Source organism: Silurus aristotelis, assembly GCF_946808225.1.
Source record: "Silurus aristotelis genome assembly, chromosome: 3".
Classification (NCBI taxonomy): domain Eukaryota; kingdom Metazoa; phylum Chordata; class Actinopteri; order Siluriformes; family Siluridae; genus Silurus; species Silurus aristotelis.
The window spans coordinates 26855318-26869911 of NC_139576.1; the positions used below are offsets into that span (position 1 = coordinate 26855318).

The 14594-nt window shown below is 38.0% G+C and overlaps 3 protein-coding genes across 6 annotated transcripts in view; all 3 read right to left on the reverse strand.

Annotated features, from left to right (window-relative positions):
• ctdsp1 (CTD (carboxy-terminal domain, RNA polymerase II, polypeptide A) small phosphatase 1) overlaps positions 1-2030 on the reverse strand; it is a gene marked incomplete at its 5' end in the record, with an annotated part of 30353 nt that extends 28323 nt beyond the window's left edge. Inside the window, one exon of the mRNA XM_083537659.1 lies at positions 1633-2030. Within this exon, the coding sequence (XP_083393785.1) occupies positions 1633-1705 (73 nt within the window). The remainder of the gene's footprint in view (positions 1-1632) is intronic.
• A 2667-nt stretch (positions 2031-4697) lies between these two features.
• Positions 4698-7967, reverse strand: LOC310724062 (SPEG neighbor protein-like). The gene is made up of 5 exons (XM_083537829.1): positions 6358-7967; positions 5979-6085; positions 5413-5720; positions 5188-5329; positions 4698-5088 (listed from the first exon to the last, which is right to left on the reverse strand). Exons 2-5 carry the CDS (start codon positions 6083-6085, stop codon positions 4950-4952), a joined length of 696 nt encoding a protein of 231 aa, XP_083393955.1. The 5' UTR covers positions 6358-7967; the 3' UTR covers positions 4698-4949.
• spegb (striated muscle enriched protein kinase b) overlaps positions 7508-14594 on the reverse strand; it is a 101480-nt gene continuing 94393 nt past the window's right edge. For all 4 annotated transcript variants that reach the window (XM_083537625.1, XM_083537627.1, XM_083537626.1 and 1 more), the window contains 6 exons: positions 13290-14241; positions 12893-13132; positions 12345-12568; positions 11952-12027; positions 11574-11723; positions 7508-11393 (listed from right to left, as the gene is read on the reverse strand). In XM_083537625.1, the coding sequence (XP_083393751.1) occupies positions 11114-11393; positions 11574-11723; positions 11952-12027; positions 12345-12568; positions 12893-13132; positions 13290-14241 (1922 nt within the window). In that variant the 3' untranslated portion in view covers positions 7508-11113. The remainder of the gene's footprint in view (positions 11394-11573; positions 11724-11951; positions 12028-12344; positions 12569-12892; positions 13133-13289; positions 14242-14594) is intronic.

Below are 14594 nucleotides of genomic sequence, written 5' to 3' on the forward strand. Positions count from 1 at the left end.
GTTTACTTATATATTTCCTGCTAAGTTGCTAATTAACCGAACGCCACATCGTAAACAACCTCCTGCAAAACCGATAGGATGTGAAAGCTATCAAAACCGACGCTCCGAGCTATATATCAGATCCCGACTTCTCCAAAGTCAGCAAACAATAAACAAACGGAGGCATTGTGCGTACTGTACAGTAAGCCAAAAGCCATCGATTTGTTTCCTGTAACGTTTCGGACCGTTCGTGTTGTGAAAGAAATGCTCAACCTGAAAACCGATTCCATACAGGAGAACCAAATTTATATTTACATTAACGCCATTTGACAGACGCCCTTATCCAGGGCTCATTTATACAGCTGGGGAATTGAAGGTTAAAGGGCTTGCTCAAGGGCAGATTGGTGGTGATGGGATTTGAACCCACGACCATCTAATCAGAAGGCCAACATCTTATCCACGACGCAACCACTTCCCAAACCATGCTGGATCTACCAGGATGCCTTACCACCAAACAAGTGCATCCTTTGTCCTTGTAAGAACTTCCGTTTCAAGAGCTGACCGATAATTGGGCAGGGAAAGTTGTTTTGTATATTTTCACATCAAACTTTAAAATGCAGAAAAAATGCAAAGTCAGTGACTTTAACGGAGGTAAAACACATCAGAACTTGATTGAGACTCATCTACTAATGTCAGCCAAGAACACTGGGTACAGGCTCGCCAGAACAAAAAAAGACCATGTGACATTGCTCTAATCTATATAGCTTTATATAAAAGTATATATATATATATATATATATGTGTGTGTGTGTGCTTAACCAGTGGGATCCGAAATCTCAGTGGAAACCACCTACTCATTCATTCTCAGTACAGCAGTGACTCCAGTGTGTGTGTGTGTGTGTGTGTGTGTGTGTGTGTGTGTGTGTGTGTGTGTGTGTTCCAATTGTACAGGAGTAGAACACCCATTATTTTATTCCACCAATTACAAACACCCTAAGCAGTGATATTTGGATAGTTGGATGAATAAATGATACTTAAAGTGCCTACTAGGAGTGTGTGTGTGTGTGTGTGTGTGTGTGTGTGTGTGTGTGTGTGTGTGTATATGCATATGTAGGCCAAAAGTATGTGGACATCTGCTCATCACGGCCATGTGTTTACATTTATCTTCACATTTATGATGTTCGGCAGACGTCCAGATCGACTTCGTTATTTTAATTATACAACCTAACTAAGGGCCTTGCTCAAGGGCCCAATAGTGACATCATCTGTTGGGTTGCCATGTTCAGTAGGAGCATATGATGGCCAGGTGCATACCAACTTCCGGCTATGTTCTGCTGGAATGTGTAGAATGCATATGAAGTGTGTGTGTGTGTGTGTGTGTGTGTGTGTGTGTGTGTGTGTGTGTGTGTGAGTGTGTGTGTGTGTGTGTGTGTGTGTGTGAAAAGAAAAGTTCAGCATACAACTTGTTGATTGTGTATATAGTTTCTGTACATGTATAAATTAAGTCTATTGATTATACATATATAGATGAATGTGTAACTATATGCATGCATGTGTAGAAATGGTACTGTATGTACATAAAGAGTTTTCCGGGTTCGGAAAACGTCCATTTGAACCATCACACACTTTTTTTTTTGGTTTGGACTTTCTCACCTTTGTCCCGCAGAGGAGCGCTCGGCTCTTCATCCCGACTCACTTGCGTGATGATGGATGACGGCGCGTCCATGAAGCCCCGCAAAAATCCCGCACTTCTGCAATTTCTAAACTCCTACACACTCACAGCCGAGCAAAATTCCCCACGCTTAGCGCCCACACCAATCCTAACAGCACTTCAGGAAATGCATCATGCGCGCCGATCGCGAGGTTATTTCCTTGTTGTTGTTGTTTTGTTTTTTTTTGTCTTGAAGAAACAAAGAAAAAATAATTAGAAAAAAAAGAAAATTGGGGAGAAAAAAAAAGTTTCGTTTCTTAATGGCAACTTTGTTACAACATGGAGTTCAGCTCTGCTCTCAATTTCAAGATACAAACATGGAACTCAGCTGTTTCAAGGCGCCCGAGATCTTAAAGGGGCAACGGGTGGTGTAGGGCCCGCTCGGTTTTCTTTTTTTTTTTTTTTGCATCGTTACAACGTTTAATAGATCATCTAAAGAAATAATAAATAATAAATAGAGTGAGTAGGAAATAAACTTTGTTACCATTTAAAATCACAAGCAAATACATTAACCTTTTTATGTACAAACAATCTAGACATATTTAGCTATAATAAACGCCCCAGTAAACGCCTTTAATAAACGCCGCTTAAGCAACGTACAAAACCAGGTAAGTTAAATCTGTTGATTAGGTAAAATCTTTACATTAAAACATATTTTTTTTCTTTTTGTGCATAGACACAGTTACAAAATGTATTCAAATACGTGACGAAGCTGAATGAAGACCATGCAGGCGTTGCCCCTTTAAGTTCAACAAAAGTCGTGCACGCAAAACAAAGTTTAAAAGCGCTCTCGGCCTGGCTGGAAGAGAGATGCGCTTTTTTACTTCACTCCACGTAGATTAACATTCAAACGCTAAACAAGAATCAAACACAGTCCCGGGTGCTCGCCGGAGGGTGCAGTGTGAGTTGATTCGGGGGAAACTCTGAGTTTTTAACGTGTGAAAAGTTTGTTGAGAACTTTTCCGCTGGCAGGAGTTGGTGCGAGCTGGGGCGCCTTGAAACGGTCGCAGAATGAAAGAGTAGGGACGGTCGGCAAAGTCCGAGCGCTTCGTCGAGTTTACAGCAGTGTGTGTGTGTGTGTGTGTGTGTGTGTGTGTGTGTGTGTGTGTGTGTGTGTGTGTGTGTGTGTGTGTGTGTGTGTGTGTGTGTGTGTGTGTGTGTGTGTGTGTGTGTGTGTGTATAAAAAAGAGAGAGAGAGAAACACGGGCCTCCTGCTGGGAAACCAACTCCTCATACACTTCTGCTTCCATCATAAGTTTTCATCATATTTTTGGACAGTATGTGGTTATGAGACCGCATCGAAACCCACACTGATAGAATACAAAAAAATAAATAAAATCTTTAGAGGACATGCTGATGGAATACATCTCAAATAGGTTATCAGGGTTAAAAAAAAACTCATGGAGTCCCTGCAAGCTTAAGTAAAAGATTTTTCTAAATTTATAGTATATTTGCTAGTAGACTAAGATGTGCAGTCAAAGTTGACCAGCACACCTGTCCATCCTTCCATCCATCCATCCATCCATCTATTCATTGCCCATCCATCCACTCTTCCACCCATTCATCTATTCATCCACCAATCTACCTATCCATTCATCCACCCAGCCATCCATCAATTCATCTATCGACCTATTTGTCTATTTACTTTACCATCCATCCATTTATTCATCTATCCATCCATCCATCCATCCATCCATCCTTCTATTCATTGCCCATCCATCCACTCTTTTACCCATTCATCTATACATCCATCTATCTACCTATCCATCCATCCATTCATCTATTGACCTATTTATCCATTCACTCTACCATCCATCCATCTATTCATTGCCTATCCATCCACTCTTCCACCCATTCATCTATTCATTCATCTATCTACCTATCCATCCATTCATCTATTGACCTATTTATCCATTTACTCTACCATCCATCCATCCATCCATCTATCCATTCATCCATCTTTCCATCCATCCATCCATCCATCCATCCATCCATTCATTCATTCATTCATTCATTCATTCATTCATTCATTCATTTAGTCATTAACAACCTGTCAGTTGTATCCCTGGAATAAAACCTTTGATGCAGGAACACCTCCAGTACATGTAGAGATATTTTTGAGAAAATCATCTTAGGCATATTTGAGATTTTGTAGAACGTGAAATTTCTAGATTGGAATTTGCACTCGCTAGCATCAGCTGACTCACGCCATCGCTGTTTGAGGTGTGACTCCCGAGAGCTCGTTGGACATGCAGAAAAATAAAGTGGTTTTGCTCCTTTCTCACCAATGACTGAAAGCTTCTTCATTTTGGTAAATTTGTATTTTTTATGTCAAGCGATAGCAAAGATAATTTCAGATTTGTTTAAGTTCAATATTTTGCTGCTACTTTAAGATTTGACATTGGAATTTAATAGTATTTACATGATAACTAACTAACCTATAGCAATATAACAAATCTAAAGTGTAATTTATAAGTCGAAATACCTTGGAGAATTAGTTACTATTTATTAATAAGTTATTTGTTAGTTGTTTAACAATTTGAGCCACAAAAGCTCCGACATCCATCACAGAATACCAAACCTACCAGCTAATTCACCAGCTCATGTTTTTGGGATGAAACTGGATAACCCAGAGGAAGCCCACACAGCTAGCCAGGGAACATGTGCAAACTTAACAAAGGCAGTAATCCAAGCTGAACTCTGAACCTGGAGCTTTGAGAAGTGATGTGGTCATTTCCAACATGCTAAAAATAACGATGGTAAAACTTCATAAAGCATTTAAAAGTCAGCTTTGTCAACAGGGAATACATGTACATAGATATGTTAGCAACAATTTTTTTAGCATTATTAGCAATATGTAAAAAGTTTGAAAGCCCAAAAAATCTGCAGTGTCCCTTTTTATTATTGCGAAATCACTGTTTTAACCGGTGAACCCAATTTTTCACATTAGAAAACCCTCTCATTTTGAGAGAGCTTGAACAAAATGGAGGTCAGAAAGCCCAGGAAATATACATGAAAATCTGCTGTTTTATTTATTATTGCATATTTTTAATGGTAAGAAGTCATTTTTTTTTATATTTTGCTAACTAAAAACCTGGAACATAAAACAAAAAATAGTGCTCTCAGGTTATTTTTGAAAAAAATAAAATGATGGATTATTCAACATGTATAAATCGAATTAATAACACAGTTGTCTAGAGACATCAAGATGTAATACACACCAAAGAACCTTGCAGTTTGGTGTAACAGTTTGAGTTCCTCACATAATGTCCACTCGAGCAAAGGACTGATCCGTTCCCAAGTTATTCTCCACGAACACCTCATACTTTCCTGAATCTGATGCCCGTGCACTTTTGATCGTGAGAATGGTGTCAGTGTCACCTACGTCAAAAAACACCCTAGAGGGAAATAAGCACACCAGTTGAGTTTACAACACTGAGCTATTTAGATAGATGGACTTGAAAAATACAGCTACAAGAGTAAAGAAACATCACTACCTGTCATCTTCCTCTATATCTTCTCCATCCTTGAGCCAGCCGACATCAGGGGGTGGTTCCCCACTGATCTCCGCCTTCAGCACAACAGTGGTCCCTCTTCTGCCTTTCACACTGTCTGGTCCCTTGGTCACCTTAGCTGGGACTGCATGTAGAAAAGTTTTTTAGTACTATTCTTCAAACAATACAGATGTGTATTGACTTCCATTCTATTGCAATTCTACACACCCTCCACTATAATGCAAGCAGAGCCAGATGTCTGACCAAAGGGGTTTTTAATGGTAACAGTGTATCTGCCCAGATCTGCTAACTCTCCATCACGCACCACTAGTGCCACAACATCAGTTTCCTCAAACACGTAGCGGTACTTAGGTCCATCTTTAAGCTCTTTGCCGTCTTTTGACCAGACGATGAAGGGGTCAGGGAAAGCACTGACTCGGCACTCCAACTTTGCGGCACTTCCTTCCACCAGGAGCACGTCTTTTAGCTCCTGCAGAAATTTTGGTGGCCCTTTCTCACGTAGCTCTTTTCTTGACCTTGAACATATATTAGAAAGGAAAAGATATTAAAATGTTCTACATGGCATTTCCTTATGAAATTGGTTTCACTTCTTGGATTCATATAAGTTGCCCCAAACGTACAATTTTATTATATTGTATACATTTAGAGATTATCTTGTATTTATAAATGATTCAAGTAGAAAAAACATTTACTATGTTCATCAGAAACAATTATGATTGTACACAATGGTCCAATTAACATCAGTGCTAACAATATTTTAGGTTGTTTGTTACCGATGGCCCCGATATGAAGCCTGGATGCGTATAGCTGCCTCTTGAACTTGAGGGTCGTTGATGTTAATTATGCACCCTGGCGGGGGTGCAGCCTTGAATTTGGACATCTGACCATTTAGACAAAAAAACAAATAAAATTCATATTGGTGGAATGACAAATTGTCTTTTAAGGCTTTCCTTTGAGAAATGGGTTTAGGGTTTAAAATGAGTAAAATGCAGACTGTAACATGAAACACTCAACTTATCATGTAATACAACATAAACCACCAGCTAATCAATTCAATTCAGTTTTATTTATGTGCTTTTACCAATGGACATTTAACCAAAGCAGCTTTACAGAGGTAATGAGGTTATACATTTTAAATTTATGTGTTAGCACCTAAACGTTTTGTCCCTATAAGTTTATCTCTAATGAGCAAGCGTTCCTGAGGTAGAAAGCTTGAGAGGAACCAGACTCAAAAGTGAACCCATCTTCACAGCAACATCCAGAGGTGTTTGATTAAAATAATTACTAAAACAAAAATATATTTCAAATAATATGTGAAGAATGTAAGAATTATGACCAGATAATAAAACAAACAAACAAAAAAGACTTACCCCAGGTTCCTGAATATCTCAGTCACGATACTCACAGACTGTAGCCCTCAACCTGGCTTTATATACACACCTCCAATGGGACAAGTCTGATCGAATGAAGCCTTAATTGTAAGCGGTCTACAGATGCCACCCAGCATTTCTCCTTCTTTAGATCTTTGACTGGAGACTCCCAGACTTGCTGAGGTCCATAAAAGATGTTCAGCAAGTGTCCCAGAGTAGCCAGCCAGGCCTTGTATAGTGAACCAAAGGCTGAAAGACCCAAGAGACTACTCAGAATGCAGTGTGGGCTGTGACTAAGAATGCATGAGTAGTAGATGTGAAACACGAGTCCTCCCGGATGAGAGCTTCTACACAGGTGGGCTGCCACCAGGAGGCTCGGTTTGAGACCATTTACATCAAGGCATTTAGATAATGGACCTCTTTGAGGAGAGTGGAAAGTCTGTCTCATGGTCTAGTTTATACCACAGCACTGTCAACAGTATGCTTGAATTCTGATTGGTCAGAATGTGTGAGATTTGTGCTAAAAGCAAATCAAGTTACTATTATATAATTGTTTCTTATGTAACATATAACAATGGAGATCATCAGAGGTAAAATGATTCCTTTCAAATTTCCTACACTAGAAAATCAGAAGCCCTTGAAGTTTCTCTATAAGATAATTGCAATAACGTCAACGATAACTTGCACAAACAAATTTTCTTGACATTACACAACATTAAACATGTATATGAAGAAATAAAAACAGATGCAGATAATTATGACTGACCATATTTTACAATGCATTTGTTTTCTTTTCTTCTCTAATTCTATTAATAGATATTCAAAACATGCAAATTATTAGCAGCAGTTGTGGCTTTGAGACACAATTATGAGTTCAACCAAAGGACTTTTGGAAAGTTGAAGCTTAATTTTGCTGACAAAAGTGACAGATATACTCTTTATTTCTGACTTTATTTCAGCAAATGTTGCATTTTCACATGTACACTTTTTTTTTCTCGATACAACCTGTAAAGCATTCAGACAATGTTCAGGTTTGTCAGTGTTTTTAGTGCAATGCATTCCAAATTCTGGTTTAGTTTAACATTAAAGGGTTTCTATGTGTAATAAAAAGAAAAAAAAATACATTCAAAACACCAACTAATAAAAACAAACAGCCTTTTTCTTGTAGCCAGAGAGCCATTTTTGCTTCATTGTGTGTTGGATTCAAAACTTAATGAACAGGAAGAAGATTTCTAATCAAAATTCTTTTAATAGAATTACAACTACAAAAGATGAAAATAAAAGGTAGGAAAAAAATGAACAATTTGACCAGAAATACAAAAAGGGCCTTTGCGATTAAAGTTGAGTATTTTATGCAAATGCAAAAAATCCGCCAACACAGTTCTGAAGTGCAAAAATCAGCAAAACAACTCACTGCAACATGTAACAACATTCAGGATTTACTTTTTGTACCCAAACAATCTAAACCAGAGATCTTTTATTCCCTTCAAAAAATATAAAAGATGGCAGCACAGCTTGCAAGTACTTGTTCCATCATGTGAAATAGTCTAAAATTAGTGCTGCTGTGAAAACAGCACTGTAATAACATTTGCATTACTCACTAGTATAACAAGGAAACATTTGGTGGAAAAAAAAGGTTGTGTCTAATTTAAAATATTGTTTCTGTAAGATGGATGTTTAATAGATACACTCACATGAAACATTCTTTTTTTTATATATATATATATATATATATTCAGCTTTCGAGTTTCTAAATTACACATCAGCGTGTTTTTGATTATGTTAATGATTAATTTTGATATCACACACAATCATACATATTCAGGTCAAATCTGCATTAATAAAATAAGCATTAATAAAATAACTACTCAAATTAGCCATGTTGGTGCCATTGTAAGATGGCGTACCCTTTAGTTCTATAAAAATCTGTAAATCCATGTTTAAGATTGAAAAATCCTAATAATCCAGAATCTAATATATTCTTAACATTTTGCTGCTTTTTGTAAGCTGCCTCATTTAGGTAGATTAAAAACACAATACCTTATACAAAACATAATTAAAGCCTAATATTAATGTGCAAAATAAATGAAATGTATATTCAGAAATCTGATCTGACAAATGTTGAAGAGAAGCATTTCACAAACATTTCACAACATAATGTCTTGAGAAATAATCCCTTTTTTACATTAGGAAATTTTCCGAATTTATCATTTAGTGTAACAGCCACTGTTTTACCTGAACAAAATTCTATATTTCTATATATTTTTTCTCAATAAAATCTTTTATGTTATGACTAGAAAAATGCGACCATTTTCCAACAATATGAATGGACAGCCTGCTAAAGATATTCAAAAGTTATAGATTTTACACTTCCAATGTCCTATTCTGTGATACTTTGTTTGGTTAAATGACTTGGTTTGTTTGGCTTATTTAATGTTTATCCATGAATTATATAGCAGCTTCATTCTTGATAAAAAAAAAAAAAAAAAATATATATTTATTAAATGAACCTCAAATCACATAAAGGAAACATTTTTGAAGAATAATGCCACAATACCTCTTATTGCTGCCACAGGTAGTGAATTTTTATTATAATTATACTATGAAATAAATATTTCAATTGATCACATGCTTGCACTCCACCATTGTACAGATCGGAAAAAAATGCGTTACAAAAAAAAACAAAACAATGGCCAATACACAAAAATGTCTGTGATGTGTTTTACGTTCTAGACTTCAACTGCAAAGGCATCTTCCAATACATTAAAAATAAATAAATAAATAAATAAATAGATGACTTTCAAATCCTGGGATTTTTTTATTATTTTTTTGCAAACAGTTCTAACATTATTTTTTCCTTAAAAAAATAATAATAATTATTTGACGTCACAGTCTGCTCAAGACCCAAATCAAGAAGAGAAAAGCCTGTATTTGTTGTAGAACATCAAGTGGCACTACAGTAAATTACTGACTGAAAACTGAGGACTGCGGACAAAGAAAATTCCAATGTTTTTCAAAAAAAAAGAAAAGAAAAAAACACACACACACACACACACACACACACACACACACACACACACACACACACACACACACACACACACACGCACTACTCCGATTCAAAATAATTTAGGACACGCTTATAGATTTCCACAAGGTCTAAAATGAAAGCGGAAAAACATCAATATACAGCTAATGCAAGGACAAAATGTCTATATGTAATCTCACACCACAACATTGTTAAATGCTTAAATCTGATTGGTCAGGTGGTAGTGTTGATTCATTTTCTATAAGAATATTTTCTTTAAGAAAGGTTTTGCCAGAAAAGTGGCATTTTTGCAGTAACAACATACTCATGGACTTGTCTGAGAAATGCTATATATAAACCGAGTTGAAAATGAAGTAGGTGATGTTTTGGAATGAGTCTCCAGTATCAGTATTTGTAATGGCGAGATGTCACGATTTTACACTTGGTAACATTTCCTTATATCCTTATTATCACATTATTCATTTCAACAGAGTGAATGAAAATGGTGAGGCTGGTTTTGCAGATATTCCACAATCTGAAATGTGATTATACATGAACAGAATGTGCCATTCTTTATTAAATAAGAAATTGATTTCGGTATTATGGTAATTGCTATTGTTACTGAAGTAATCATGTCTTAGATAACTGAAGCAGATACAGCCACTATACTAGCTTTCAAATGAATTGTGCAAAAATTTTTTAATTGTTACTGGGTTCATTTTATACATTGTGAAAGCCTATGGCAGGGATATTTCTTTTCATTATATTTTTTGTGCCACAACTTGTATCACACTTAGAAACAACCAGATTGTTTTAAAACACTATAAAATATACAGACATGTTTTCAGTCTTTCAGTCTTTTCTTTCTTTTTAAAATCTTTTTTATGAAAGACATTGGAATTGTCTTTTAAGTCTATTTTACATATATCGTGGTGAATACAATATAACAACTACCTGTAAGAAAATTATCAATCTCATAAAAACTAGCACAGAATTTTGATATACATTTTTTTATTATTATTATTTTCTCCACGAATGTCAAGGCCCCCGAATTATTATATTGAAACACCACAAAAGTCCACATTTACAACTGGTTTATCAAAGGATGTGGTATATGTTCATGTTTTCTTAGTCAGAAAAAGCAAGGTAACATGTAGGTGTGGGATGCTTGTTTGTGGGCAGGGCTAGGTGCAGGACAATGAACACAACAGCACTTAGCATGCTGGCCATAGCTGATAGAGCTTACTGTGTTTGAATCTACGGTGTGTGCTAGTATTAGTCTGTACTGGATGTGCTTGAGTTACTTATCTCAGATCATATAGTGGTGGTGTTCGATCCTGTTTCTGAATAGTGTTACTGAGGCTGGGCCTGATGTGTTCACACACTCTTGTGATCCAGCCAGCCAGGTCTCAGCATGGTCATAGTCCATCACCGGGCCATGCCTCTCCGTCCTCTTGTTCTGAGAGCCCCTTCCCTTGGGTAACATTGTTCCATCAAAAACAAGCCAAGCTCATTGAGTGACAGGAGTGGAGGAAATGGAGGGAGTGGAGGGTGTGGAGAATATAGTGGTGGGTGTGGTAGGTGTGGTTGGTGTGGTGGGGGTTTGGGCAGAGTAGGAGCGCAGCAGCACTTTGTGCTTGGTAGCCACATGAGCCCTGATCTGCTGCTGCTGGTTCACAAACTCTTTGAGACGCGTGGTGGTGAAGGTGAGTGTCTGCCGTCGCAGCCGCATCAGATAGGCGTCCTGCAACCACGAGTTGTTGAAGCAGTCTTTGATGGAGGGACGTGCCCTGGAATATAACACCACACACGTACACACAGATGCATGCAAATCAGTCACTACTCTGACAATGCCTAAGGGGAATTCCTCAATCGAAAGACAGATAGATAATGTTTGGAGATAGAGATACACTGTACACTATATAGATAAAGTTATAGTTATAGATAAAGATAAAGTACACTTTACACACCAAGGGTAGCTGCACAGGATCTTCTTAAGGAACAGAGAGGCACTTTGGGATACGTTTTGGTACAGCTTGCTGAGGTCAAACTTGGCTGCCTGGATTCTGGCCTCTGTCTCTGTTGGAGTACTCTCCGTGAATGGTAACCGTCCACTGAGCCTAAACATTATCCACAACAGCAACAAGAACTTTATGATATTTCATAAACTGTAATAATAAAACTTCAAATTCAATTCAGTCCATAATGTGACACTTGTCCAAATCATATTCAAGATACATAATGCAATGCACTTTGATATATTGACATCTCAAATGATATAGAAATGTAAAGTTTTTAACTTTCATAAGCAAAATAATTGGTGCTGCAGAGCAGCGATCATCACTCACATGATATATGTCAGCACACCAACACTCCAGATGTCAGCTGGAGGACCCACAATGTCTCCTTTAATCATCTCGGGAGCTTTTAGAAACCAGCAGGGATAAAAAAAAAAAACGCAAATTACAGAGCACAAAGATGTGCTCAATTACTTCCATAAAAAGAGCAAAAGAAACACATGCTCAAATGGTAAAGGTTACAAGGTTAGTATGATCTCCTGACAAGGCATAAATAGAAAGAAGGCAAGCCTAGATTGCATATGATGTGAAGATTCATATGTGTAAAATTACTCTGAGTAATTACTTTTGTGCAACATGACCAATGTGCTTCCTAAAAAAAAGTAGGTTTTTAAATGGATTGAAGTTGAATTTCTCTTTGTGACCACAGAACTCTTTACTTACACATATACTCCAGCGTTCCTACAGGGGGACTGAACTGCTTCAGAAAGAGTGGGTTGAAAGTCTGAGCACTGCCGAAGTCAATGATCTTGATCGTGTTCATGTAGGTGGCTATAATGTTTTCAGGCTTTATGTCTAGGTGCAGGATTCGTCTGCTGTGCAGGTAGTCCAGACCCTGCAGGATTTGCACAATATAGGACACCACGTCGTCTTCAGAATAACGGAACCTGAAAAGGAGTGAACATTTTTACCAAACAATGGGGCCTTGAGTACACATGTGTATCTACTTTCTCTGCTCTAGAAAGAATGATTTTTGATTACATAAGAAGTGAACTGGAATTAAAGCTTTATTATAGGTTATTACTACAATTTAAGCTGCATATTTGTTTCGAAATAGTAGCTGTAAACTGAAATACATCTGGAATTGCAAGATGTTGGAATTCTCCAAGAGCTAATAGCAAGAGGAAGTAAGCAAATTTTCTGAACTAAACCAATGCCAAGGTTATTTGTCTCCCAATCAGTGAAAATCTGGGAGCCAGATGGCTTCTGACCTATCAATCAGGCTGTGGAGAAGCTCTTTGCCAGTGCAGCACTCGGAGATGAGCACGAGGTAGCGTGGTGTGACATAGGCCTCGTGGAGAGTCATAATCTTGTCATGATGCAAGGCCTTGAGGATTTCATACTCCTGCAGAACACTCTGCTTGCTCTCAGGCTCATATGGAACAATTTTAGCCATAAAGAGGTTTCCTGTAGCGTTTTCTCTGCACTCTCGGATGACGCCAAAACGGCCTCTGAATAAAAGATCAAAAATCATAAAACAGTGATAAACAACTAGACTTTAACTACTTAAAAACAAACCAAACAAACAAAAACCCTCTAAATGCTACGAGGGATATATATAAAAATGAATAAACTCAAATAGATTTGTACTTATATAGTGTGCATTACCTGGTTTTCTCATCCATAAAGGTATAGGGCTTCTGAGGCACACCCTGACGTAAGGCAGACTCTCCTGTCTTGCCCAATGGAGTTCTCCGCCCTGTCGGAGTAACACGTCCTGATGGAGTGACCCTCCCACTAGGGGTCACCCTGCTTGGAGTAGCACTGCCTTCTCCAACAGGGGTGAGACTCGTAACCAGCACCACAGGTGGAGGCAGGGCGGGAGAGGGAGTTTTAGGGGTGACTAAAGTCACAGGTGCTGTTGTACTTGCAGGGACATACATGGGTACTGAGGAAATGGGTTTACCAAGGTTGGATGGAGGAGAAACTAATGGGGGTGGGGACACTGGAGGGGTTATTGCCATAGGTGAAACCACATTGATAGGAGTCTGGGGTTTAGGGAGAACAACAGGAGGAGAAAGTTTGGATGTAGATGGAGTAGTTGCAGGTTTGGACACTGTGATATTAAGGGTAGTTTTGGCTTTGGTCAGGGTGGGCATGCTGGGGGCAGGTGTGCTGGAAGCAGATGTACTAGGGCTAGAAGGCTGAGGAACCTTGGGTACATTATGATTTGTGGAGGCTGACATGGGTGTTTTAGCAGGAGATAGAGTTGTTGGGGGTGGTTTGGCAGAAGGTGCAGCAGATTTCTCAGAACGTGTAGCAGGTTTCTCAGAAGGTGCAGCAGATTTGTCAGAACGTGTAGCAGGTTTCTCAGAAGGTGCAGCAGGTTTGGCAGAAGGTGCAGCAGGTTTGGCAGAAGGTGCAGCAGGTTTGGCAGGTTGTGCAGCAGGTTTGGCAGGTTGTGCAGCAGAAGACTGTACTGGAGTTGTAGAAGAAGTGGGGACAGGTTTACTCCCAGCACGCTTTATAGGAGGTACAGTCATAGTAGAGGTCACCACGGCAGGACCTGCTGATGATGGAAGTGTTTTGACGATGACTGTTCCTGTGGATTTTGGAAGTGCTGTAGAAGAAAAACATAAAAAAATATTTAAAAAATATTTACGACATTGAATAGAGGAATTGGGTTAGTAGGGATTCTCAAACTATTGGCAGCCATAAATATCCATAAATAATATCTATACAGTCTATTTTTATCTACATAATCCAAAATATCCCAATAAAATACTCATTATTTAAACAATAATATTCTAGCTAAATGAATATTCCCAAACTTTCCAATTATGAGCATTTTCATGAGATGTTGTCATTATTTCAAAAAAAAAATATTTAGAACATTTTTCTAAGCTTCTCTCACACTTTAGCAGCTAATCATAAGCAGAACAGAAGCAGGTGTTACTGGGGGAAAGCAATCAG

Bases quoted from the DNA above. Each gene is read 5' to 3' on its own strand.
- LOC310724062 (XM_083537829.1), bottom strand. From the start codon at position 6,085: ATGTCCAAATTCAAGGCTGCACCCCCGCCAGGGTGCATAATTAACATC. The intron at 5,721-5,978 runs GTAACAAACAAC...TATATGTTCAAG, and splicing joins GCTTCATATCGGGGCCATCG to GTCAAGAAAAGAGCTACGTG. The intron at 5,089-5,187 runs GTAGTGATGTTT...ATTTCCCTCTAG, and splicing joins GATATAGAGGAAGATGACAG to GGTGTTTTTTGACGTAGGTG.